Source organism: Tachyglossus aculeatus, chromosome 22 (genome assembly GCF_015852505.1).
Source record: "Tachyglossus aculeatus isolate mTacAcu1 chromosome 22, mTacAcu1.pri, whole genome shotgun sequence".
In the NCBI taxonomy this organism is placed as follows: domain Eukaryota; kingdom Metazoa; phylum Chordata; class Mammalia; order Monotremata; family Tachyglossidae; genus Tachyglossus; species Tachyglossus aculeatus.
In genome coordinates this window covers 50822936-50849560 of record NC_052087.1, presented here as the reverse complement: position 1 = coordinate 50849560, position 26625 = coordinate 50822936, and the positions used below count along the sequence as shown (strand labels likewise).

The window sequence follows — 26625 nt, the reverse complement described above, 5'->3', positions numbered from 1 at the left end:
CACTCAATAAATATGATTGAATCTCCATTTTACAGATGAGACAACCGAGGCACAGAATGCAAAGTGACTTGCCCAAGGTCACACAGCAGGCGAGCGGCAGAACCCACGACCTTCCCACTCCCAGGCCGGTGTTCATTCATTCATTCATTCATTCAATCATATTTATTGAGCGCTTACTGTGTGCAGAGCACTGGACTAAGCGCTTGGGAAGTGCAAGTTGGCAACATCTAGAGACGGTCCCTGCCCAACAGTGGGCTCACAGTCTAGAAGGGGGAGACAGAGAACAAAACCAAACATATTAACAAAATAAAATAAATAGAATAAATATGTACAAATAAAATAGAGTAATAAATACATACATATATACATTCATTCATTCAATCGTATTTATTGAGCGCTTACTGTGTGCAGAGCACTGGACTAAGCGCTTGGGAAGTCCAAGTTGGCAACATAGAGAGACGGTCCCTACCCAACAGCGGGCTCACAGTCTAGGAGGGGGAGACAGAGAACAAAACCAAAAATATTAACAAAATAAAATAAATAGAATAAATATGTACAAATAAAATAAATAAATAAATAAATAGAGGAATAAATCCGTACAAACATATATACATCTATACAGGTGCTGTGGGGAGAGGAAGGAGGTAAGGCGGAGGGGATGGGGAGGGGGAGGAGGGGGAGAGGAAGGAGGGGGCTCAGTCTGGGAAGTGGTGTTCCATCCACTATGCCACAGTGCTTCTATTGTGGGATTTGTTAAGCGCTTACTATGTGCCAGGCGTTGTACAAAGTGCTGTGGTGGCTACCAGCAAATCAGGTTGGACAGTCCCTGTCCCAGATGGGGCTCACAGTCTTAATCCCCATTTTACAGAAGAGGGAACTGAGGCCCGGAGAAGTGAAGTGACTCACCTAAGGTCACACAGCAGACAAGCGGCGGAGCTGGGATTAGAACCCAGATCCCTCTGACTCCCAGCCCCGGGCTCTAGCCACTAGCCCGAGCTGATGTTGCCAGCTTCCCCACTAACACGGCTCTGGTGGAAAGTCAGGGGGATCCAGGAAAACGATTAACGACAACCACATCCCTCTCCACTTGCTGGCAAGAAACCCGCGATTTGCCGTGGATTAATGATAATAATAATAATAATAATGGGAGAATAATAATAATTATAATGGAATAATAATAATAATAATAATAATGGTATTTGTTAAGCGCTTACTATGTGCCAGGCGTTGTACAAAGTGCTGTGGTGGCTACCAGCAAATCAGATTGGACAGTCCCTGTCCCAGATGAGGCTCTCAGTCTTAATCCCCATTTTACAAAAGAGGGAACTGTAGCCCAAAACACTGTACTAAGCGCTTGGGAAGTACAAGTTGGCAACACATAGAGACGGTCCCTATCCAACAGTGGGCTCACAGTCTAGAAGCACTTTGTTAAGCGCTTACTATGTGCAAAGCACTGTTCTAAGCGCCGGGGAGGTTACAAGGTGATCAGCTTGTCCCAGAGAGGGGGCTCACAGTTTTCACCCCCATTTTACAGATAAGGGAACTGAGGCGCAGAGAAGTGAAGTGACTTGCCCAAAGTCACAGAGCTGACAGTTGGCGGAGCCGGGATTTGAACCCACGATCTCTGACTCCAAAGCCCGGGCTCTTTCCGCTGAGCCACGCCGCTTCTCACGATGATGAGCAAGTTCTAGACTGTGAGCCCACTCTTCTAGACTGTGAGCCCACTGTTGGGTAGGGACCGTCTCTCTATGTTGCCAACTTGTACTTCCCAAGCGCTTAGTCCAGTGCTCTGCACACAGTAAGCGCTCAATAAATACAATTGAATGAATGACTGAATACAGATTTATTACTCTATTTTACTTGTACAGATTTACTATTCTATTTATTTTATTTTGTGAATACATTTTGTTTCGTTGTCTGTCTCCCCCTTCTAGACTGGGACTCCGCTGTTGGGTAGGGACCGTCTCTAGATGCGGCCAGCTTGGACTTCCCAAGCGCTTAGTCCAGTGCTCTGCACACGGTAAGTGCTCAATAAATACGAATGAATGAATGAATGACAGAGACTGTTGTCCAACCGTGTGCAGAGCGCTGGACTAAGCGCTTGGGAAGTACAAGTTGGTAACACATAGAGACGATTGATTGATGGGGGTCCTGGCTGGGATCTCACCTCCTCCAGGAGGCCTTCCCAGACTGAGCCCCTTCCTTCCTCTCCCCCTCGTCCCCCTCTCCATCCCCCCATCTTACCTCCTTCCCTTCCCCACAGCACCTGTATATATGTATATATGATTGTACATATTTATTACTCTATTTATTTATTTATTTATTTATCTTACTTGTACATTTCTATCCTATTTATTTTATTTTGTTGGTATGTTTGGTTCTGTTCTCTGTCTCCCCCTTTTAGACTGTGAACCCACTGTTGGGTAGGGACTGTCTCTATGTGTTGCCAATTTGTACTTCCCAAGCGCTTAGTACAGTGCTCTGCACATAGTAAGCGCTCAATAAATACGATTGATTGATTGATGGGGGCGGTCCATGGGGACCCCTTCCGTCCCTTCCCCACTGAAGGATCATCATCATCATCAATCGTATTTATTGAGTGCTTACTGTGTGCAGAGCACTGGACTAAGCGCTTGGGAAGTACAAATTGGCAACATCTAGAGACAGTCCCTACCCAACAGTGGGCTCACAGTCTAAAAGGGGGAGACAAAACCAAACATACTAACAAAATAAAATAAATAGAATAGATATGTACAAGCAAAATAAATAAATAAATAAATAGATTAATAGAAGGATGACCAACGGGGTCCCAATTTGCGGTCAGCTCGGCCCCCCACCCACCGGGTGCCCCTCGGGTGGCCGGAGGGAAGGCGAGGGGGACGCGCCCAGCTCAGCCCTGGCACACTCACCCTTACAGTGCTGGCTCTCCGTGTCCCACTGGTACCCATCTGTGCATTCCTGAAGGAGAAGGTGGGTTCAGCCCTGGCGGACCCCCGCCCCGCCGCCCCCATGCCACCTCCCCATTAGATCCCCGGCCCCCTCATCCCCAGTCGGCAGCCTGTCCATCCCTCCAGATAGCCAACGCTTTTGAGAACAGGGGTCTTGTTCATTAATGAATCAAATCATAATAAGGATGGCATTTATTAAGCGCTTACTATGTGCAAAGCACTGTTCTGAAAGCGCTGGGGAGGTTACAAGATTATCAGGCTCATAGTCTCAATCCCCATTTTACAGACGAGGTGACTGAGGCCCAGAGAATAATAATAATAATGATGATGGTATTTATTAAGTGCTTACTATGTGCACAGCACTGTTCTAAGCGCTGGGGAGGTGACAGGATTATCAGGTTGTCCCTCATGGGGCCCATAGTCTCAATCCCCTTTTTACAGACAAGGTGACTGAGGCCCAGAGAATAATAATCATAATAATGATGGCTTTTGTTAAGCGCTTACTATGTGCGAAGCACTGTTCTAAGTGCTGGGGAGGTGACAAGATTATCAGGTTGTCCCTCGTGGGGCCCATAGTCTCAATCCCCTTTTTACAGATGAGGTGACTGAGGCCCAGGGAATAATAATAATAATAATGATGGCATTTGTTAAGCGCTTACTATGTGCGAAGCACTGTTCTATAATAATAATGATGGTATTTATTAAGTGCTTACTGTGTGCAGAGCACTGTTCTATAATAATAATGATGGTATTTATTAAGTTCTTACTATGTGTAAAGCGCTGTTCTAAGCACTGGGGAGGTTACAAGATTATCAGGTTGTCCCTCATGGGGCCCATAGTCTCAATCCCCTTTTTACAGATGAGGTGACTGAGGCTCAGAGAATAATAATAATAATAATGATGGCATTTGTTAAGCACTTACTATGTGCAAAGCACTGTTCCATAATAATAATGATGGTATTTATTAAGCGCTTACTATGTGCAAAGCACTGTTCTAAAAGCGCTGGGGGGGTGACAAAATTAGCAGGTTGTCCCTCTGGGGCCCATAGTCTCAATCCCCTTTTTCCAGATGAGGTGACTGAGGCCCAGAGAATAATAATAATAATAATAATGATGGCATTTATTAAGTGCTAAAGCGCTGGGGAGGTTACAAGATTATCAGGTTGTCCCTCGTGGGGCCCATAGTCTCAATCCCCATTTTCCAGATGAGGTGACTGAGGCCCAGAGAATAATAATAATAATGATGGCATTTGTTAAGTGTTTACTATGTGCAAAGCACTGTTCTAAGCGCTGGGGAGGTGACAAGATTATCAGGTTGTCCCTCGTGGGGCTCATAGTCTCAATCCCCATTCTACAGATGAGGTAACTGGCCCAGAGAATAATAATAATAATGATGGTATTTATTAAGTGCTTATTATGTGCAAAGCACTGTTCTGAGCGCTGGGGAGGTGACAAGATTATCAGGTTGTCCCTCGTGGGGCTCAAAGTCTCAATCCCCATTTTACAGATGAGGTAACTGAGGCCCAGAGAATAATAATAATAATAATGGCATTTATTAAGTGCTTACTATATGCAGAGCACTGTTCTGAGTGCTGGGGAGGTGACAAGGTGATCAGGTTGTCCCACGGGGGGCTCACAGTTTTAATCCCCATTTCACAGATGAGGGAACTGAGGCACAGAGAAGCAAAGTGACTTGCCCAGAGTCACACAGCTGACAATTGGCGGAGCCGGGGTTTGAACCCATGACCTCTGGCTCCAAAGCCCGGGCTCTTTCCACTGAGCCACGCTGCTTCTCAGCCACGAAAGTGACAAGGTGACTTGCCCAAAGTCACCTAGCTGACAAGTGGCGGAGCAGGGATTTGAACCCATGCCCTCTGACTCCAAAGCCCGGGCTCTTTCCTACTGAGCCTGCTCCTCGTGGAAGTCGTCCTTATTGAGCACTTACTGTGTGCCAAGTGCTTGAGAGGGGACAACGGCACAATCAACTGACACATTCCCCGCCCACAAGGGGCTTACAGTCTAGAGGGGGAGGCGGACATGAATAGGAAGAAAGGAATTACGGAGATGGACCAAAGTGCCGTGGGATTGAGAGGGAAGGAGGGAGGAAGGGAGGGAGGGCCGAATAAAGGGAGCGAGTGAGGATGACGCAGGAGGGAATGGGAGAGAGAAAAAAGGAGGAGCTTATTCGGTGAAGGCCTCTTGGAGGAGATGTGCCTTCGATAAGGCCTTGGAGAGGGCCAACAGGCGGGTTTTCTGCGGGGATTTGAGGAGGGAGGGGGCTCCAGGCCGGAGCCAGGACGTGGGCCTGGGGCCCACTTGCTCCACTGTACTCTCCCCAACGCTTAGGACAGTGCTCGGTGCACGGTATACATTCAGTAAATGCTATGGATTGCCGTCCCAGCCTGTCCCTAAGGTGGTTCCTGCTGGCTGGTGGCCACACACATATACATGCACACATATACATGCACACACATACATACACACATGGGTTCAAACCCCAGCCGGTCCTAAGGTGGTTCCTGCTGGCTGGTGGCCACACACATATACATGCACACATATACATGCACACACATACATACACACATGCACGCACATGCATGCACACACACATATGCGCACACACATGCATGCACACATGCATATACACACATGCATACACATATACACACATGCATACACACATACACGTATACATATACACACATGCATAAACACATGCATACACATATACACATACACACGTATACACATACATATACACATATGCACACACATGCATACACATACACACATGCACACATATGCATACACAAACACCCATACGCATACACACACACGCATACACACACACACATATATATATATATACATGCACATACACACATATACACAGATACATACACACATATACATGCACATATATACATACACATACATATACACACATATATGCCTATACATACACACATATACACACATATGCATATACATGCACACACATACACACATGCACACTGGTACATACACATCTACCTGCATATGCACCCAGGCAGAGACAAATACATCCCCGTGCCCCCAAACTCCCTGTGCCTCACCGTGTAACTGTCCGGATCTTGTGTCTCCTGGGGAGATGCCACGCGGAGCAGGAGCAGCAGCAGCAGCAGAGCCAGGCGGGAGGCGAAGGGGGGCATCCTAGGGGCACAGGAAAGGGGGGGCGGCAAGAGCCAGGCCCTCCTGCCCCCAGCCCTTTCACGAGTGGGCCCACCCACCCACCCGAGAAGGGTGACCCCCTCTCTTCATCTCCCCTGAGCCTTCCCCCCAACAGGGCCTGCGCTCAGAGCCCCAGTGTCCTGCTGGGGTTGGGTCCTCTCTGTCCTCACTCAACTTCGATTATAAACGGCCTCCTCTCCTCCCTCCCCACCGGCCCAGCTGAAATCTTCTACCCTGTGAGCCCACTGTGGGGTAGGGACCGTCTCTAGATGTTGCCAACTTGGACTTCCCAAGCGCTTAGCACAGTGCTCTGCACGCAGTAAGCGCTCAATAAATCCTTCTAGACTGTGAGCCCACTGTTGGGTAGGGACCGTCTCTCTATGTTGCCAACTTGGACTTCCCAAGCGCTTACCCCAGTGCTCTGCACGCAGTAAGCGCTCAATAAATCCTTCTAGACTGTGAGCCCACTGTTGGGTAGGGACCGTCTCTAGATGTTGCCAACTTGGACTTCCCAAGCGCTTAGCACAGTGCTCTGCACGCAGTAAGCGCTCAATAAATCCTTCTAGACTGTGAGCCCACTGTTGGGTAGGGACCGTCTCTCTATGTTGCCAAGTTGGACTTCCCAAGCGCTTAACACAGTGCTCTGCACACAGTAAGCGCTCAATAAATACGATTGAATGAATGTGAGCCTGCTGTTGGGTAGGGACCGTCTCTCTCTGTTGCCAACTTGGACTTCCCAAGCGCTTAGCACAGTGCTCTGCACACAGTAAGCGCTCAATAAATCCTTCTAGACTGTGGGCCCACTGTTGGGTAGGGACTGTCTATGTTGCCAAGTTGGACTTCCCAAGCGCTTAGCACAGTGCTCTGCACACAGTAAGCGCTCAATAAATCCTTCTCGACTATGAGCCCACTGTTGGGTAGGGGACCGCCTCTCTATGTTGCCAACTTGGACTTCCCAAGCGCTTAGCACAGTGTTGTGCACAGAGTAAGCGCTCAATAAATCCTTCTAGACTGTGAGCCTTCTCGACTGTGCGCCCACTGTTGGGTAGGGACCGTCTCCAGACGGACTTCCCCAGCGCTTAGTCCAGTGCCCCGCACACAGTAAGGCGCTCAGTAAATAGGGCTGAATGAATGAATGGCCAGGGGGAGGGGAGGGGGCAAGCCATTTTGCCGAATGGGCACTTTTTCCCCCCCGTCTGCTCTCGTGTCAGCCCAGCCTGGGGGAGGGGAGAGGAGGAGGGGGAATCAATCAATCGCATTTATTGAGCGCAGAGCACTGTACTAAGCGCTTGGGAAGTCCAAGTTGGCAACATCTAGAGGCAGTTCCTACCCAACAGTGGGCTCACAGTCTAAAAGGAGGCAGGCGCCCCCGTTTCCCAGGGTTGGGGGGTCCCCCAGCCACTTACTTGGGGGGTCTGTCGGTGGTGGTGGGGGCCCCCCGGCTTGGGGCTGGGGGTCCGGGCCTGGGGGAGACGGACGGCTCCGATCCCTGGACAAGAGGCCCCAGGAAGCGGCCGCCCCCCGCCCCCTGCCCGGATTCCTGAGCCCCTGCCAGGGGGAGGGAGTCCAGCACAGCTCCGCCCCGGCCCCAGGAGGCCGGCCCCACGCCTCAAAGGCCCAGCTCTGGTGGGGGTGGAGAGGTTGGGGGCGGGGGGAGTCGTCGACACTATCATAATCAATCAATGGTATTTATTGAGCGCTTACTGTGTGCACAGCACTGGACTAAGCGCTTGGGAGAGGACAAGTTGGCAACATAGAGAGACGGTCCCTACCCAACTGTGGGCTCACAGTTTCAGCATCACGCCCCCCTCCCCCTTTTAGACTGTGAGCCCACTGTTGGGTAGGGACCGTCTCTATATGTTGCCAATTTGTACTTCCCAAGCGCTTAGTCCAGTGCTCTGCACATAGTAAGCGCTCAATACGATTGATGATTTGGTAAGCGCTTACTCTGTGCAAACAGTCTCAGCATAATGATGGCCTTTGTTAAGCGCCTACTCTGTGCAAAGCACTGTTCCAAGCCCCGGGGAGGGGACGGGGTGATCAGGTTGTCCCCGTGCTCACAGTTTGAATCCTCATTTTACGGATGAGGGAACCGAGGCCCAGAGAGGTGAGGTGACTTGCCCAAGGTCACACAGCAGACAAGGGGCAGAGCTGGGATTAGAACCCATGACCTCCGACTCCAAAGGTCGGGCTCTTTCCACTGAGCCATGCTGCTTCTCTAAGCACACACCTCCCTGCCCCCTCGGGTCCTCGCTGGGCCACCTGAGGCTCTGAGCCCGTCTCCGTCTGTCTCACAGTCTTCATCCCCATTTTACAGATGAGGGAACTGAGGCCCAGAGAATCAATCAATCAATCGTATTTATTGAGCGCTTACTGTGTGCAGAGCACTGTACTAAGCGCTTGGGAAGTACAAGTTGGCAACATATAGAGACGGTCCCTACCCAACAGTGGGCTCCCAGTCTAGAAGTGAAGTGAAGTGAAGCGGGCGGGGGGGCCCGCTGGGCCATCTGAGGCTCTGAGCCCATCTCCATCTGTTTCATAGTCTTCATCCCCATTTTACAGATGAGGTTACTGAGGCCCAGAGAAGTGAAGTGACTTGCCCAAAGCCACCCAGCTGACAGTCGGCGGGGCCGGGATTTGAACCCATGACCTCTGACTCCAAAGCCCGGGCTCTTTCCACTGAGCCACGCTGCTTCTCTAAGCACATACCTCCCTGCCCCCTCTGGTCCCCTCTGGGCTGCCTGAGGCTCTGAGCCCATCTCCATCTGTCTCACAGTCTTCATCCCCATTTTACAGTTGAAGTTACTGAGGCACAGAGAATAATAATAATAATAATAATAATAATAATGGCATTTGTTAAGCGCTTACTCTGTGCAAAGCACTTTTCTAAGCACTGGGGAGGTGACAAGGTGATCAGGTTGTCCCCCAGGGGGCTCACAGTTTTAATCCCCATTTTACAGATGAGGGAACTGAGGGCCAGAGAAGTGAAGTGACTTGCCCAAAGTCACCCAGCTGACAGTTGGCGGAGCCGGGATTTGAACCCATGACCTCCGACTCCAAAGCCCGGGCTCTTTCCACTGAGCCACGCTGCTTCTCTCCAGTGAGCCACGCTGCTTCTCTATAGGCATTCTAGGCATTATACACATAATCATAATGATTGCGCTCAGTGCTTAGAACAGTGCTTTGCACACAGTAAGCGCTTAACAAATGCCAAATGCCATTGAGCCCACTGTTGGGTGGAAAGAGTGGAAAGAGCCCGGGCTTTGGAGTCAGAGGTCATGGGTTCAAATCCCAGCTCCTGCAACTGTGAGCTGTGTGACTTTGGGCAAGTCACTTCACTTCTCTGGGCCCCAGTGACCTCATTTCTAGACTGTGAGCCCACTGTTGGGTGGGACCATCTCTATATGTTGCCAACTTGTACTTCCCAAGCGCTTAGACCAGTGCTCTGCACACAGTAAGCGCTTAATAAATACGATTGAATGAATGAATGAATCTAGAAGCAGCGCGGCTCAGTGGGAAAGAGCCCGGGCTTTGGAGTCGGAGGTCATGGGTTCAAATGCCGGCTCCGCCACTTGTCAGTTGTGTGACTTTGGGCAAGTCACTTCAGTTCTCCGGGTCTCAGTTCCCTCATCTGTAAAATGGGGATTAAAACTGTGAGCCCCCCGTGGGACAACCTGATCACCTTGTAACCTCTCAGCGCTTAGAACAGTGCTTTGCACGTAGTAAGCGCTTAATAAATGCCATCATTATTATTATTAGAAGGGGGGAGATGGACAGCCAAACAACACATAAATACGATGGAATGAAGGAAGGAATTCATTTCATTGTACTTACTGTACTGTACTTACTGCGTGCAGAGCACTGGACTAAGCGCTTGGGAAGTCCAAGTCGGCAACAGAGACAATCCCTGCCCACACAGGGCTTTCAGTCTAGAATGGGAAAGACAGACATCAAAACAAGTAAACAGACATCAGTATAAATAAATAAAATTATAGATACGTACACATCAAAACAAGTATACAGGCATCAATATAAATACATAGAATAATATATGAGAAGCAGCGTGGCTCAATGGAAAGAGCACGGGCTTTGGAGTCAGAGGTCATGGGTTCAAATGCTGGCTCTGCCAATTGTCAGCTGTGTGACTTTGGGCAAATCACTTAATAATAATAATGATGATGGCATTTATTAAGTGCTTACTATGCGCAAAGCACCATTCTTAACTTCTCTGTGCCTCAGTTTCCTCATCTGTAAAATTGGGATTAAGACTGTGAGCCCCATGTGGGGCAACCTGATTACCTTCATCATCTATCGTATTTATTGAGCGCTTACTATGTGCAGAGCACTGTACTAAGCGCTTGGGAAGTACAAATTGGCAACATATAGAGACAGTCCCTACCCAACAGTGGGCTCACAGTCTAAAAGAGGTTACCTTGTAACCTCCCCAATGCTTCGAACAGTGCTTTGCACATAGTAAGCGCTTAATAAATTCCATCAAAAAAAAAAAAGACTGTGAGCCCCCCGTGGGACAACCTGATCACCTTGTAACCTCCTCAGTGCTTAGAACAGTGCTTTGCAAAAAGTAAGCACTTAATAAATGCCATCATTATTATTATATCTGTAATTTATTTATCTCTATTAACATCTGTCTTCCCCTCTAGAATGTAAGCTGGTTGTGGGCAGGGAATGTGTCTGTCTTTTGTTTTACTGTACTCTCCCAAGTGCTTAGTACAGTGCTCTGCACACAGTAAGCGCTCAATAAATACAATTGAATGAATGAATCCTGGCCTCCTGTTCCTCCCTGGGTTTTCACTACCAGGGCCTCACAGGCACGAAGGGCTCCCATCAGAATAAGAACAATGATATTAATGATGACAATCATGACAACAATAATACTAGTAATAATGATAAGAATTGTGGGTTTTTTTAAGTGCTTATTGTGTACCAAGCACCGTTCTAAGCGCTGGGATAGGTGTGAAATAATCAAGTCCCACATGTGTCTTTCACACCTCCCTCAGCCCCACAGCACTTATCCAAAATTTATTTATTTGTGGTAATGTCTGCCTGCCCCCTCTGAACTGTCAGCTCCTTGTGGGGAGTGAATGTGTCTATTACAGTGCCATACTGTTGTCTCCCAATTACTCTCCCCCCACTTGAAAGCCTTTACTGAAGGCATATCTCACCCAAGAGGCCTTCCCGGACTCAGCCCCGCTTTTCCTCCTCTCCCACTCTGTTCTGCATTGCTCCAACTTAATAATAATAATAATAATAATGACGGCATTTATTAAGCGCTTACTATGTGCAAAGCACTGTTCTCAGCACTGGGGAGTTTACAAGGTGATCAGATTGTCCCACGTGGGGCTCACGGTCTTAACCCCCATTTTACAGACGAGGTAACTGAGGCGCAGAGAAGCTAATAATAATAATGATGGCATGTATTAAGCGCTTACTATGTGCAAAGCACTGTTCTCAGCACTGGGGAGTTTACAAGGTGATCAGATTGTACCGCGTGGGGCTCACGGTCTTAACCCCCATTTCACAGACAAGGTAACTGAGGCGCGGAGAAGCTAAGTAATAATAATAATAATAATGATGGCATTTTTTAAGCGCTTACTATGTGCAAAGCACTGTTCTAAGCACTGGGGAGGTTACAAGGTGATCAGGTTGTCCCACGCGGGGCTCACGGTCTTAACCCCCATTTCACAGACGAGGTAACTGAGGCGCGGAGAAGCTAAGTAATAATAATAATAGTAATGATGGCATTTAGTAAGTGCTTACTATGTGTAAAGCACTGTTCTAAGCACTGGGGAGTTTACAAGGTGATCAGATTGTCCCACGTGGGGCTCACGGTCTTAACCCCCATTTCACAGACGAGGTAACTGAGGCGCGGAGAAGCTAAGTAATAATAATAATAATAATGATGGCATTTTTTAAGCGCTTACTATGTGCAAAGCACTGTTCTAAGCACTGGGGAGTTTACAAGGTGATCAGATTGTCCCACGTGGGGCTCACAGTCTTAACCCCCATTTCACAGACGAGGTAACTGAGGCACGGAGAAGCTAAGTAATAATAATAATAATAATGATGACATTTATTAAGCGCTTACTATGTGCAAAGCACTGTTCTAAGCGCTGGGGAGGTTACAAGGTGATCAGGTTGTCCCACGGGGGGCTCACAGTCTTAATCCCCATTTTACAGTTGAGGTAACTGAGGCCCAGAGAAGTGAAGTGGCTTGCCCAAAGTCACCCAGCTGACAATTGGCGGGGCCGGGATTTGAACCCATGACCTCTGACTCCAAAGCCCGGGCTCCTTCCACAGAGCCATGACTTGCTCCCTTTGCTTTTTCCCCCACTCCCAGTCCCACAGCGCTTTTGTGTGTACCTGTAATTTTATTTATTTGTATTGACATCTGCTTATTTGTATTGATGTCTGTCTCCCCCTCCTCAATGTCTCCTCAATGGAAAGAGCCCGGGCTTTGGAGTCAGAAGCTCATGGGTTCAAATCCCGGCTCCACCACTTGTCAGCTGTGTGACTTTGGGCAAGTCACTTCACTTCTCTGGGCCTCAGTTACCTCATCTGTAAAATGGGGATTAAGACTGTGAACACTCCATGGGACAACGTGATCACCTTGTCACCTCCCCAGCGCTTAGAACAGTGCTTTGCACGTAGTAAGCGCTTAATAAATGCCATCATCATCATCATCATCATCATCATCATCCCCCGCTCTAAACTGTGAGCTCGTTGTGGGCCGGGATTGTCACTCTTTGTCGTTGTATTGTACTTTCCCAAGCGCTTAGTACAGTGCTCTGCACACAGTAAGCACTTAATAATTACTATTGAATCAATCAATCAATCCATCGTATTTATTGAGCGCTTACGGTGTGCAGAGCACTGTACTAAGCGCTTGGGAAGTCCAAGTTGGCAACATCTAGAGACAGTCCCTACCCAACAGTGGGCTCACAGTCTAAAAGGGGGAGACAGAGAACAAAACCAAACATACTAACAAAATAAAAGCAATAGAATAGATATGTACAAGTAAAATAAATAGCGTAATAAATATGTACAAACATATATACATATATACAGATATATATCAGATATATATATATATTAATATATATATTATGTTACCAACTTGTACTTCCCAAGCACTTAGTACAGTGCTCCGCACACAGTAAGCACTTAATAATTACTATTGAATCAATCAATCAATCAATCGTATTTATTGAGCGCTTATTGTGTGCAGGGCACTGTACTAAGCGCTTGGGAAGTCCAAGTTGGCAACATCTAGAGACAGTCCCTACCCAACAGTGGGCTCACAGTCTAAAAGGGGGAGACAGAGAACAAAACCAAACATACTAACAAAATAAAATAACTAGAATAGATATGTACAAGTAAAATAAATAAATAAATAAATAAATAGAGTAATAAATATGTACAAACATATATACATATATACAGATATATCAGATATATATATAGAAATAAATTTGTACAAACATATATACATATATACATATATATATATATATATTCAATATATATTCATATATTGAATGAAAGAATGAATGAACTCCTGAAACCCCCCTCCCTCTGCCTCCCCCAACGCTTGTCCTTTATGGCCTGTCCACCTGCTTGATTGAGAAAATTGACAGTATCAGTATCAGAAAATCTCCCCTGCCCCTCCACTCTCCCTCCACTTTCCTACCCCTCTTTCCACTCTCCCATCTTTCCCAGCAGTATCTCCAGAGATCTCCCACCTTCTTCCAGAATCCACCCCCTCCTCTTGAGCATTCAACCCCATTCCTTCTCACCTTATCAAACTATTTTTGATTTTGATAATATTATCAAAATATTTTCCCCCTCCCTTTTTCCCTCCCCAACTGCCCTCTCCAACTGTTGGCTCTCCAATGGCTTCTTCCCCACTGCTCTCAAACAAGCTTACAACTCCTGCATCCTAAAAAAAGCCCTCCCCTGACCCCACAACGCACCCCAGTTATCTCCCCGGGCCCGGGAGTCAGAAGGTCATGGGTTCTAATCCCAGTTCTGCCACTTGTCTGCTGGGTGACCTTGGGGAAGTCACTTCACTTCTCTGGGCCTCAGTTCCCTCATCCGTCAGATGTGGATTGAGACTGTGAGCCCCGTGTGGGACAGGGACCGTGTCCAGCCTGATTTGCTTGTATCCACCCCAGTGCTTAGTACAGTGCCCGGCAGATAGTAAGCACTTAACAAATACCATCATTATCATTGTTATTATCATTATTCCTCTCCAAACTAATAGAGAAAACAGGTCTACTACTGAGAGCCCTACTACAGGCCCTACTGAGAGCTCACCTCCTCCAGGAGGCCTTCCCACACTCAGCCCCCTCCTTCCCTCTGTATCCCCCCTGCCTTACCTCCTTCCCTTCCCCACAGCACCTGTATATATGTATATATGTTTTTAAGTATTTATTACTCTATTTATTTATTTTACTTGTACATATTCTATTTATTTTATTTTGTTAATATGTTTTGTTCTCTGTCTCCCCCTTCTAGACTGTGATCCCACTGTTGGGTAGGGACCGTCTCTCTATGTTGCCAACTTGGACTTCCCAAGCGCTTAGTCCAGCGCTCTGCACACAGTAAGCGCTCAATAAATATGATTGAATGAATGAATAATAAAGGGACAACTGCACACAAAGTACAGATTTAATTGCTGAATGTACCAAATTGACACAGTAAGTGCTCAGTAAAGACGATTGAATGAATGAATAAATGAACACACCCTGCTGCCTCAAGTTCCTCTCCTCCGATTCTCTACTTGCCCCCCTCCAACCTGGCTCCTCCTCTGCCTCTACGAAACCTTTCTACAGATATGCTCAGGCCATCATCATCATCATCATCAATCGTATTTATTGAGCGCTCACTGTGTGCAGAGCACTGGACTAAGCGCTTGGGAAGTACAAGTTGGCAACATATAGGCCATGTTTCCCCGCTCCTCCAGAACCACCAGTAGTTGCCCATTCACCTCCATATTCATCATCATCATCAATCATATTTATTGAGCGCTTCCTATGTGCAGAGCACTGTACTAAGTGCTTGGGAAGTACAAATTGGCAACATATCCATATTCAACAGAAAGCTTCTCACTCTTCGCTTTAAAGTCCTCCATCACCTTGCCCCCTTCTTCCTCACCTCACTACTCTCCTACTCCAACCCAGACGACACAGTTCACACCTCACTGTACCTCCATCTTATCGATCTCGCCGCCGACCTCTCACTAACGTCGTGCCTCTGTCCTGGACCATCATCCCTTCTCCTATCTGACAATGATTCTCCGCGTCTTCAAAGCCCGATTGAAGACACGTCTCCTCCACGAGGCCTTCCCTTTTCCTTCTCTTCCACTCTCTTCTGCATTGCCCTGACTTGCTCCCTTTATTCATCCCCTCTCCCCACCCCACAGCACTTATATCCATATCCATTATTTATTCATTCATATTAATGTCTGTCATCCCCCTCTAGACTGTAAGCTCACTGTAAGGAGGGAATATTTTGGTTCGATTGTGTTATATTGTACTCTTCCAAGCGCTCAGTGCAGTGTTCTGAGCACAGTAAGCGCTCAATAAATATGATTGACTGACTAAACTGGGGATTAAGACTGTGAGCCCCTTGTGGGACATGGACTGTTTCCAACCTGATTATTTTTTATCTACCCCAGTGTTTAGTACAGTGGCTGGCACAGAGTAAGCACTTACCATTTAAAAAATGAAAAAAACTACCAAAAAATTATTCTTCTCCCGCTTACTCTCCTCTAGGCTACACTGTTTTTCTTGTGCCAGGAGGCCTTCCCAGACTGAGCCCCTTCCTTCCTCTCCCCCTCGTCCCCTTCTCCATCCCCCCCATCTTACCTCCTTCCCTTCCCCACAGCACCTGTATATATGGATATATGTTTGGACATATTTATTACTCTATTTATTTATTTTACTTGTACATATCTATTCTATTTATTTTATTTTGTTAGTATGTTTGGTTTTGTTCTCTGTCTCCCCCTTTTAGACCGTGAGCCCACTGTTGGGTAGGGACTGTCTCTATATGTTGCCAACTTGGACTTCCCAAGCGCTTAGTACAGTGCTCTGCACACAGTAAGCGCTCAATAAATACGATTGATTGATTGATTGATTGATTGTGCATACTTCTGCTGCTGCTCTCAAGTGCTCTACTAAGCACTTGGGAGCATACATTACAATAACAGTAATAATTGCAGTATTTATTAAATGCTTACTATGTATCAGGCACTGTACTAAGTGCCGGGGTGCCAGGAGGCCTTCCCAGGCTGAGCCCCCTCCTTCCTCTCCCCCTCCTCCTCCTCTCCACCCCCCCCCACCTTACATCCTTCCCTTCCCCACAGCACCTGCATATATGTATATATGTTTGTACGCATTTATTACTCTATTTATTTATTTATTTTACTTGTACATGTTTATTCTATTTATTTTATTTTAATATGTTTTGTTTTGTTCTCTGTCTCCCCCTTCTAGACTGTGAGCCCACTGTTGGGTAGGGACCGTCTCTATATGTTGCCAACTTGTACTTCCCAAGCGCTTAGTACAGCGCTCTGCACACAGTAAGCGCTCCATAAATACGATTGAATGAATGAATCAATACAAGCAGATCAGGTTGGACACAGTCCCAGTTCCATATTATCAAACCCCATTTTACGGAGAAGCAGAGTGGCTCAGTGGAAAGAGCCCGGGCTCTGGAGTCAGAGGTCATGGGTTCAAATCCCACCTCCGCCAACTGTCAGCTGTGTGACTTTGGGCAAGTCACTTCACTTCTCTGGGCCTCAGTTACCTCATCTGTAAAATGGGGATTTAAACTGTGAGCCCCCCGTGGAACAACCCGATCACCTTGTAACCTCCCCAGCTCTTAGAACAGTGCTTTGCACATAGTAAGCACTTAGCAAATACCATCATCATTATTATTATTTTACAGATGAGGTCGCTGAGGCCCAGAGAAGTGAAGTGATGCACCCGTGGTCACAAAGCAGACAAGCGGCGGAGCCGGGATTAGAACCCACCACCTTGTGACTCTCAGGCCTGTGCTCTGAAGCAGCATGGCACTCGGTACAGTGCTTGGCACCTAATAAGCGCCTAACAAATACCCCAGTGATTATTATTATTATTACAATAGAGTTGGTAGATACAATCCCTGCCCACAGGGAGCTTAGACTCAATCAATCAGTGGAATTTATTGAGCACCAAAGGCGTGCCCGGCCCGGTACGGAAGACTTGGGAGAGCACAATAGGGACAAGATTCCTTCATCATCATCATCATCATCAATCGTATTTATTGAGCGCTTACTATGTGCAGAGCACCGGACTAAGCGCTTGGGAAGTACAAATTGGCAACATATAGAGACGGTCCCTACCCAACAGTGGGCTCACTGGGCTCAGTCTAAAAGGGGGAGACAGAGAACAAAACCAAACACACTAACAAAATAAAATAAATAGAATAGATATGTACAAATAAAATAAATAAATGAATAAATAGAATAATAAATATATACAAACATATATACATATATACAGGTGCTGTGGGGAAGGGAAGGAGGTAAGATGGGGGGGGGGTGGAGAGGGTGGAGATTCCTTCCCACAAGGAGCTTACAATTCCCAGAGGCTGCTGCTGGGAATTTCTAGTGGGTTGCCATCCCCAATACCAACGTCCACCCAACCCCCTGGATTTTACTTCCCACCTGGAAAGTCTTCCCCGGCATTTCTTCTTGTTTGGGTGGGGAGGAGAAGCCCAGCACCCAACTCTTCCCCTTCCCCTGCCCCTGCCACCCATCCTTCCTTCCTCTCCCCCTCGTCCCCCTCTCCATCCCCCCCATCTTACCTCCTTCCCTTCCCCACAGCACCTGTATATATGTTTGTACATATTTTTTACTCTATTTATTTATTTATTTATTTTATTTGTACATATCTACTCTATTTTGTTAGTATGTTTGGTTTTGTTCTCTGTCTCCCCCTTTTAGACCGTGAGCCCACTGTTGGGTAGGGACTGTCTCTATATGTTGCCAATTTGGACTTCCCAAGCGCTTAGTACAGTGCTCTGCACATAGTAAGCGTTGAATAAATACGATTGATGATGATGATATATGGTTGTTTCCTGCCCCTGGAGGTTCAGTTCATTCTCTCCCGCCCTCCCTCATGGACCTGCTGGCCCTGCTGCTCCCCTTCCTCCTAGCCCACCTGGGAGGGGTCACCGCCATGGCCTCCCGGGTTCCCGGCGGCCAGGTAATCTTGGGATGACATCCCCTTCTTGCCAACCCTGCCCCATCCCTGCCTCAACCTCATCTCAGGCATCTTCACCCTCCTGACCCTTGGGGACCGAGATTCCAACCCTAACAGGGATAATAATAATTCATTCATTCAATCGTATTTATTGAGCACTTACTGTGTGCAGAGCACTGTACTAAGCACTTGGGGGAAGTACAAGTTGGCAACATATAGAGACGGTCCCTACCCAACAGCGGGCTCACAGTCTAGACAGTCTAATAATAATAATAATAATGATGGCATTTATCAAGTGCTTACTATGTGCCAAGCACTGTTCTAAGCCCTGGGGAGGTTACAAGGTGATCAGGTTGTCCCACGAGGGGCTCGCAGTCTTCATCTCCATTTTACAGATGAGGGAACTGGGGCCCAGAGAAGTGAAGTGAGTTGCCCAAAGTCCCACAGCTGACAGTTGGAGGAGCCGGGATTTGAACCCATGACCTCTGACTCCAAAGCCCGGGCTCTTTCCACTGAGCCACGCTGCTGCTTCTCACTGCCCTTCACGGGGAATTGCCAGAACAGAGTCTCGTAAGGGGAAAAAGCGACATCTGTGCGCGGCCTGATGCGAATCTATGACAGGATTAGACGTGAGCGGAGGAAAGAACAATCCCACCATTCTCCAGCTAATCTTAACCCTCTCTCCTCGAGTACAGAGAAGCAGCGTGGCTCAGTGGAAAGAGCCCGGGCTTTGGAGTCAGAGGTCATGGGTTCGAATCCTGCCTCCGCCACTTGTCTGTTGTGTGAGCTTGGGCCAGTCACTTAACTTCTCTGAGCCTCAGTTACCTCATCTGTAAAATGAGGATTAAGACTGTGAGCCCCACGTGGGACAACTTGATCACCTTGTATCCCCCCCAACCGCTTAGAACAGTGCTCTACACATAGTAAGCGCTTAACAAATGTCATTATAATTATTATTATTACAGTGATCTGCTTCGAGATCATTGCAACCCTGTACTTCTGGGTCATAGGCCCCGAGGAGGCAGTTCAGTGATAATAATAATAATAATAATGGCATTTGTTAAGCGCTTACTATGTGCAAAGCACTGTTCTAAGCGCTGGGGGGGATACAAGTGATCAGGTTGTCCCACGTGGGGCTCACAGTCATAATCCCCATTTTACAGATGAGGGAACTGAGGCTCAGAGAAGTTAAGTGACTTGCCCAAGGTCGCACAGCAGACATGTGGCGGAGCCGGGATGATTCCAGTGGTGATTCCTTTGCTGGACCTGTCTGGAAGTCAGGCAATCCTAACCAGAGAATTGTGAGGCAGACAAGTACCCAGGCATCATACAGCCAGAGACGATTGATCAAGTTTGAAATAATAGCCTTTTCCTAATAATATTTAACAATTTATTCTTAACCCACTCTTAAAATTATTGATAACAATTTAATAATCTTTCCAGTTATTATCCTTCCATTGCTCTCCAAATCCTTGGGGTATGATGACTAAACCTTCCCAGTCCCTCAAAAGGAAAATAATAAAGACAAAGTAATAATAATAATGGCATTTATTAAGTGCTGTCTTTGTGCAAAGCACCGTTCTAAGCTCTGGGGAGGTTACAAGGTGATGAGGTTGTCCCACGGGGGGCTCACAGTCTTAATCCCCATTTTCCAGATGAGGGAACCAAGGCCCAGAGAAGTGAAGTGACTTGCCCAAAGTCACACAGGTGACAAGTGGCGGAGCCGGGATTGGAACCCATGACCTCTGACTCCAAAGCCTGGGCTCTTTCCACTGAGCCACGCTGCTTCTCTATTTGCGAAACGCTCATTACGTGCCAAGCACTGTTCTAAGCACAAGGGTAGGTCCAAGATAATCAGGTTGGACACAGTCCCCGTCCCACGTGGGGCTCACGTTCTTAATCCCCATTTTACAGACGAGGAAACGGAGGCACAAATCCATCCCGTTCCCTCAGAGACCTCCGATTTTTTGACCCCTTCCACTGATCTCAAGTCATCACGCTCCATTTAGCCTCCGTACTCAACTACCTCCCCTCGATGACCAAACTGACACTCTCATTCCTTCATTCAATCGTATTTATTGAGTGCGTACTGTGTGCAGAGCACTGTACTAAGCGCTTGGGAGAATACAACAATAAACAGACACACGTTCCTTGCCCACAGTGCCGTACTCAACTACCTTCCCTTGATGACTAAATTGACACTCTCATTCATTCATTCCTTCATTCAGTCGTATTTATTTCATCATCATCATCATCAATCGTATTTATTGAGTGTGTACTGTGTGCAGAGCACTGTACTAAGCGCTTGGGAGAATACAACAATAAACAGACACACGTTCCTTGCCCACAGTGCCGTACTCAATTACCTTCCCTTGATGACTAAATTGACACTCTCATTCATTCATTCCTTCATTCAGTCATATTTATTGAGTGCGTACTGTGTGCAGAGCACTGTACTAAGCGCTTGGGAGAGTACAACAATAAACAGACACACGTTCCTTACCCACAGTGCCGTACTCAACTACCTTCCCTTGATGACTAAATTGACACTCTCATTCCTTCATTTCTTCATTCAGTCGTATTTATTGAGTGTGTACTGTGTGCAGAGCACTGTACTAAGCGCTTGGGAGAGTACAACAATAAACAGACACACGTTCCTTGCCCACAGTGAGCTTACAGTTGAGATCGGGGAGACAGACATCGGTACAAATCAGTGTGCCTCAGTGGAAAGAGCCCGGACTTTGGAGTCAGAGGTCATGGGTTCAAATCCCGGCTCCGCCAATTGTCAGCCGTATGACTTTGGGCAAGTCACTTCACTTCTCTGGGCCTCGGTTCCCTCATCTGTAAAATGGGGACGAAGACTGTGAGCCCTAGGTGGGACAACCTGATCACCCAGCGCTTAGAACAGTGCTTTGCACATAGTAAGCACTTAACAAACACCATTATTATTATTATTATTGTTACAAATAAATAAATATCAGATAATGTACATAAGCGCTGTGGGGCTGGGAGGAGGGAAGACTAAAGGGAGCAAGTCAGGGCGTTGCAGAAGGGAGTGGGGGATGAGGAAAGGGGGCACTAAGTCTGGGAAGGCTTCTTGGAGGAGATGGGCCTTCAATAAGGCTTACTAAGGCTTAGTACAGTGCTCTGCACATAGTAAGCGCTCAATAAATACGATTGATGATGAAAGGGGGGAGAGTCACTCTCTGTCAGATTTGATTAGAGAAGGCATTCCAGGCTAGAGGCAGGATGTGGGCCGGGGGTCGGAGGCGAGACAGGCGAGATGGAGGCCCAGTGAGAAGGTTAGCACTAATAATAAAAATAATAATAATAATGGCATTTATTAAGCGCTTACTATGTGCAAAGCACTGTTCTAAGCGCTGGGGAGGTTACAAGGTGATCAGGTTGTCCCTCGGGGGGCTCACAGTCTTAATCCCCATTTTACAGATGAGGTAACTGAGGCTCAGAGAAGTTAAGAGGCTTGCCCAAGGTCACACAGCAGACACGTGGCAGAGCCGGGATTCGAACCCATGACCTCTGACTCCAAAGCCCGGGCTCTTTCCACTGAGCCACGCTGCTTCTCTATAATAATGATGGTATTTATTAAGCCCTTACTATGCGCAAAGCACCGTTCTAAGCACTGGGGAGGTTCCAAGGTGATCAGGTTGTCCCTCGGGGGGCTCACAGTCTTAATCCCCATTTTACAGATGAGGTAACTGAGGCTCAGAGAAGTTAAGTGGCTTGCCCAAGGTCACACAGCAGACACGTGGCAGAGCTGGGATTCGAACCCATGACCTCTGACTCCAAAGGCCGGGCTCTTTCCACTGAGCCACGCTGCTTCTCTATAATAATGATGGCATTTATTAAGCCCTTACTATGCACAAAGCACTGTTCTAAGCGCTGGGGAGGTTACAAGGTGATCAGGTTGTCCCACAGGGGGCTCACAGTCTTAACCCCCATTTTACAGATGAGGGAACTGAGGCCCAGAGAAGTGAAGTGACTTGCCCCAAATCACACAGCTGGCAATTGGCGGAGCCGGGATTTGAACCCATGACCTCTGATTCCAAAGCCCGGGCTCTTTCCACTGAGCCACGCTGGGGCACACTAGAGGAGTGAAGTCTGTGGGCTGGGTCGGAGGAGAGAAGTGACATTAAGTAGGAGGGGGTGAGGTGGTGGAGGGCTTTAAATCACTCACTCAATCAATCAATCGTATTTATTGAGCGCTTACTGTGTGCATAGCACTGTACTAAGCGCTTGGGAAGTACAAGTCGGCAACACATAGAGACGGTCCCTACCCAACAGTGGGCTCACAGTCTAGAAGGGGGAGACAATGGTGAGAAGTTTTTGTTTGATGCGGAGGTGGGTGGGCAACCCCTGGAGTCTTTTGAGGAGCGGGGTGACGTGTCCTGTCCGTTTTTGTAGAAAAACGATCTGGGCAGCAGAGTGAAGTATGGACTGTAGTGGGAAGAGACAGGAGGCCGGGAGGTCAGCGAGGAGGCTGAGGCAGTAATCCAGGCGGGATAGGACAGCTTCAAGGCTGTCCATCCCCTGGCCCCCTCCTACCTCACCTCCCTTCTGTCCTTCTCCAGCCCAGCCCGCACCCTCCGCTCCTCCATCGCTAATCTCCTCACTGTACCTCGTTCTCGCCTGTCCCGCCATCAACCCCCAGCCCACGTCCTTCCCCGGGCCTGGAGTCTTTTTTAGACTGTGAGCCCACTGTTGGGTAGGGACTGTCTCTATGTGATGCCAATTTGTACTTCCCAAGCGCTTAGTACAGTGCTCTGCACATAGTAAGCGCTCAATAAATACGATTGATTGATTGATTGGAATGGCCTCCCTCTGCCCTTCCGCCAAGCTCGCTCTCTTCCTCCCTTCAAGGCCCTGCTGAGAGCTCACCTCCTCCAGGAGGCCTTCCCAGACTGAGCCCCTTCCTTCCTCTCCCCCTCGTCCCCCTCTCCATCCCCCCATCTTACCTCCTTCCCTTCCCCACAGCACCTGTATATATGTATATATGGTTGCACATATTTATTACTCTATTTATTTATTTATTTTACTTGTACATTTCTATCCTATTTATTTTATTTTATTGGTATGTTTGGTTTTGTTCTCTGTCTCCCCCTTTTAGACTATGAGCCCACTGTTGGGTAGGGACTGTCTCTATGTGTTGCCAATTTGTCCTTCCCAAGCGCTTAGTACAGTGCTCTGCACATAGTAAGCGCTCAATAAATATGATTGATTGATTGATTGATTTGTTGCCGAATTGTACTTTCCAAGGGCTTCGTACAGTGCTCTGCACACAGTAAGCGCTCAACACCACCCTCTGTGCCGAACTCCACTCACTAGCTGGGATAGGATTTGTTGCCCAATTGTACTTTCCAAGCGCTTCGTACAATGCTCTGCACCCTCTGTGCTGAACTCCACTCACTAGCTCCTCTATCCTTTCATCCATTTCGCACTGCTAACCCACAGTCCTGGATCACCTCCACACCCACTTCCTTCGCTCTTGCGCAGGAGCCATAGAGCGCTGCTCGCGGAAATCTAGCTATCACGCTGGCCTCATCCGCTCCAAGTTTATCCTTGCGCGCTTGACCTCTGCTCGGCAAAACTATTTCTCCATCCTTATTGACACCATGCCCGGTCTCTCACCAGTTGTTCCAGATGTTTAACTCTCTCCTCGAACCCCGTGTCCTCCATCTCCCCCATCCCTTTCCCCTTGTGACCTTGCCACCTACTTTACTGAGAAAATTGACACTATGAGGCATGATCTCCCTAAAATCTCCCCTGCCCCTCCTCACTACTTCCCCGCTCCTGTCCCTTCAACTCGCCCATCTTTCCCAGTAGTAGTAGTTCACCCCTGTCTCCCCTCCCTTCTGTCCTTCTCCAGCCCAGCCCGCACCCTCCGCTCCTCTGCCACTAATCTCCTCACCGTACCTCGTTCTCGCCTGTCCCGCCATCGACCCCCGGCCCACGTCCTCCCCCGGGCCTGGAATGCCCTCCCTCTGCCCATCCGCCAAGCTCGCTCTCTTCCTCCCTTCAAGGCCCTACTGAGAGCTCACCTCCTCCAGGAGGCCTTCCCAGACTGAGCCCCCTCCTCCTCTCCCCTTTGTCCCCCTCTCCATCCCCCCCATCTTACCTCCTTCCCTTCCCCACAGCACCTGTATATATGTATATATGTTTGTACATACTTGTTACTCTATTTATTTAATTTACTTGTACATATCTATTCTATTTATTTTATTTTGTTAGTATGTTTGGGTTTGTTCTCTGTCTCCCCCTTTTAGACTGTGAGCCCACTGTTGGGTAGGGACTGTCTCTATATGTTGCCAACTTGTCCTTCCCAACTGCTTAGTACAGTGCTCTGCACACAGTAAGCGCTCAATAAATATGATTGATGATAGTAGTATGATGATGATGATGGTATTTGTTTAGCGCTTATGGTGTGCCAAGCATTGTTCTAAGCACTGGGATACATACAAGATAGTCAGGTTGTCCCACGTGGGGACAGAATCTCAAGGGGAGATATCCCGCCTTCTCAGAATCCAGCCCTTCCACCTGGACATCCTAACCCATCCCTTCGCACCTTATCAAAACATTTGCCCCCTCCCTTCTTCCCTCCCTAACTGCCGTCTTCAACTGTTCACTCTTCAGTGGCTTCTTCCCCCCGGCTTTCAAACATGCCCACGTCTCCCCTATCTTAAAAAAAACCCTCCTTTTACCCCACGCTCCCTCCAGTTATCTCCCCACCTCCCTATCAATCAATCAATCAATCAATCATATTTATTGAGCGCTTACTGTGTGCAGAGCACTGTACTAAGCGCTTGGGAAGTACAAGAAAACGTAAAAAAAAAAGCAGCAGCATTTCCGTTCAGACTGCTTAAACTGAAAGAGATGTTAATGCACTTATCCAGACGTTGTTAAATGAGCAGTTCAGAAATCCAGGGCCTGATCCCCTCTGCTTCGGGTTTACATCATTTTTATATCACTTGGGAAGTGATGGCCATCGTTCATTCCTCCTCCTATCCCCTCACCACCCCTTGTTTCCCATTCCCACCTAAATTAAATACATAATATTTTAACAACATACACCTCAGTCACTTACAGGGGAATTAAGACTGGGGCGGGCGGGGGGAGTCCACTTCTGATTCCAAGGCTCTTTGAAGGGTCGGTGGGAGGCAGCCCAGCTCTGGCCTTCTGTTGTTAGGTAGAAATGATTTGGGAAAGAGCAAATGGAACCTACTTCAGGTCTTGAATGCTTTTGTGGTGGTGGAGGGGGAAAGGGGGAGTTAAGTGACTTGCCCAGGGTCACACAGCAGACAAGTGGCAGAGCCAGGATTAGAACCCACAGCCTCCGACTCCCAAGCCCGGGCTCTTGCCACTAGGCCAATGACAATCTATTCACGAGAAAGACAAAGAAGTAAACTTGGATTCATTATTTCTGTAACTTCCAGATCACCTTAAACACGTCTGTCCCCTAAGTGCCTTCTCATAAATAGGTCTCAATTTACCGTGCTGGCTCCTCCGCTTGTCTGCTCTGTGACCTTGGGCAAGTCGCTTCGCTTCTCTGAGCCTCAGTTCCCTCATCTGAAAAATGGGGATAGAGATTGTGAGCCCCACATGGGACAGAGACTCTGTCCAACCCCATTTGCTTGTGCTCGCTTCGGCAGCACATATACTAAAATTGGAACGATACAGAGCAGATTAGCATGGCCCCTGCGCAAGGATGACACGCAAATTCGTGAAGCGTTCCATAAATACGACTGATGATGATCCACCCCAGCGTTTAATACAGTGCCTACCACATAGTAAGTGCTTAATACCATTATTATTATCTTTATTATTATTCCTCTCCAAACTCCTTGAGCTGGTTCTACACCTGCTGTCTCAAGTTTCTCTCTTCCAATTCTCTCCTTGACCCCCTCCAATCTGGCTTCCATCCATGGAAAACGGCCTCTCAAAGGTCACCGGTGATTTCCTTCTTGCCAAATCCAACAACCTCTACTCCATCCTATTCTGCCTTGACTGCTCAACTGTCTTCCACACCATCGACCAACCCCTTCTGTGAGCCCACTGTTGGGTAGGGACTGTCTCTATATGTTGCCAACTTGTACTTCCCAAGCGCTTAGTACAGTGCTCTGCACATAGTAAGCGCTCAATAAATACGATTGATAATGATGATGATAAATACGATTGATTGAAAC

General features: G+C 47.7%; 1 protein-coding gene and 1 non-coding gene across 3 annotated transcripts in view; one reads left to right on the top strand and one right to left on the bottom strand.

The window, feature by feature from the left end:
* EFEMP2 (EGF containing fibulin extracellular matrix protein 2) overlaps nt 1-7655 on the bottom strand; it is a 34250-nt gene extending 26595 nt beyond the window's left edge. Inside the window, exons 1-3 of one of the 2 annotated variants that reach the window (XM_038764362.1) lie at nt 7565-7655; nt 6044-6182; nt 2910-2958 (exon numbers count right to left, since the gene is read on the bottom strand). In XM_038764362.1, coding sequence (XP_038620290.1) covers nt 2910-2958; nt 6044-6139 — 145 coding nt within the window. In that variant the 5' untranslated portion in view covers nt 6140-6182; nt 7565-7655. The remainder of the gene's footprint in view (nt 1-2909; nt 2959-6043; nt 6183-7564) is intronic. The other variant, XM_038764363.1, reaches the window with a different exon arrangement.
* Nucleotides 7656-26075: 18420 nt separating this feature from the next.
* On the top strand, nt 26076-26182 carry LOC119944407. The gene has a single exon (XR_005455889.1). It is a non-coding gene; the product is annotated as a U6 spliceosomal RNA (small nuclear RNA).
* Nucleotides 26183-26625: the final 443 nt, after the last annotated feature.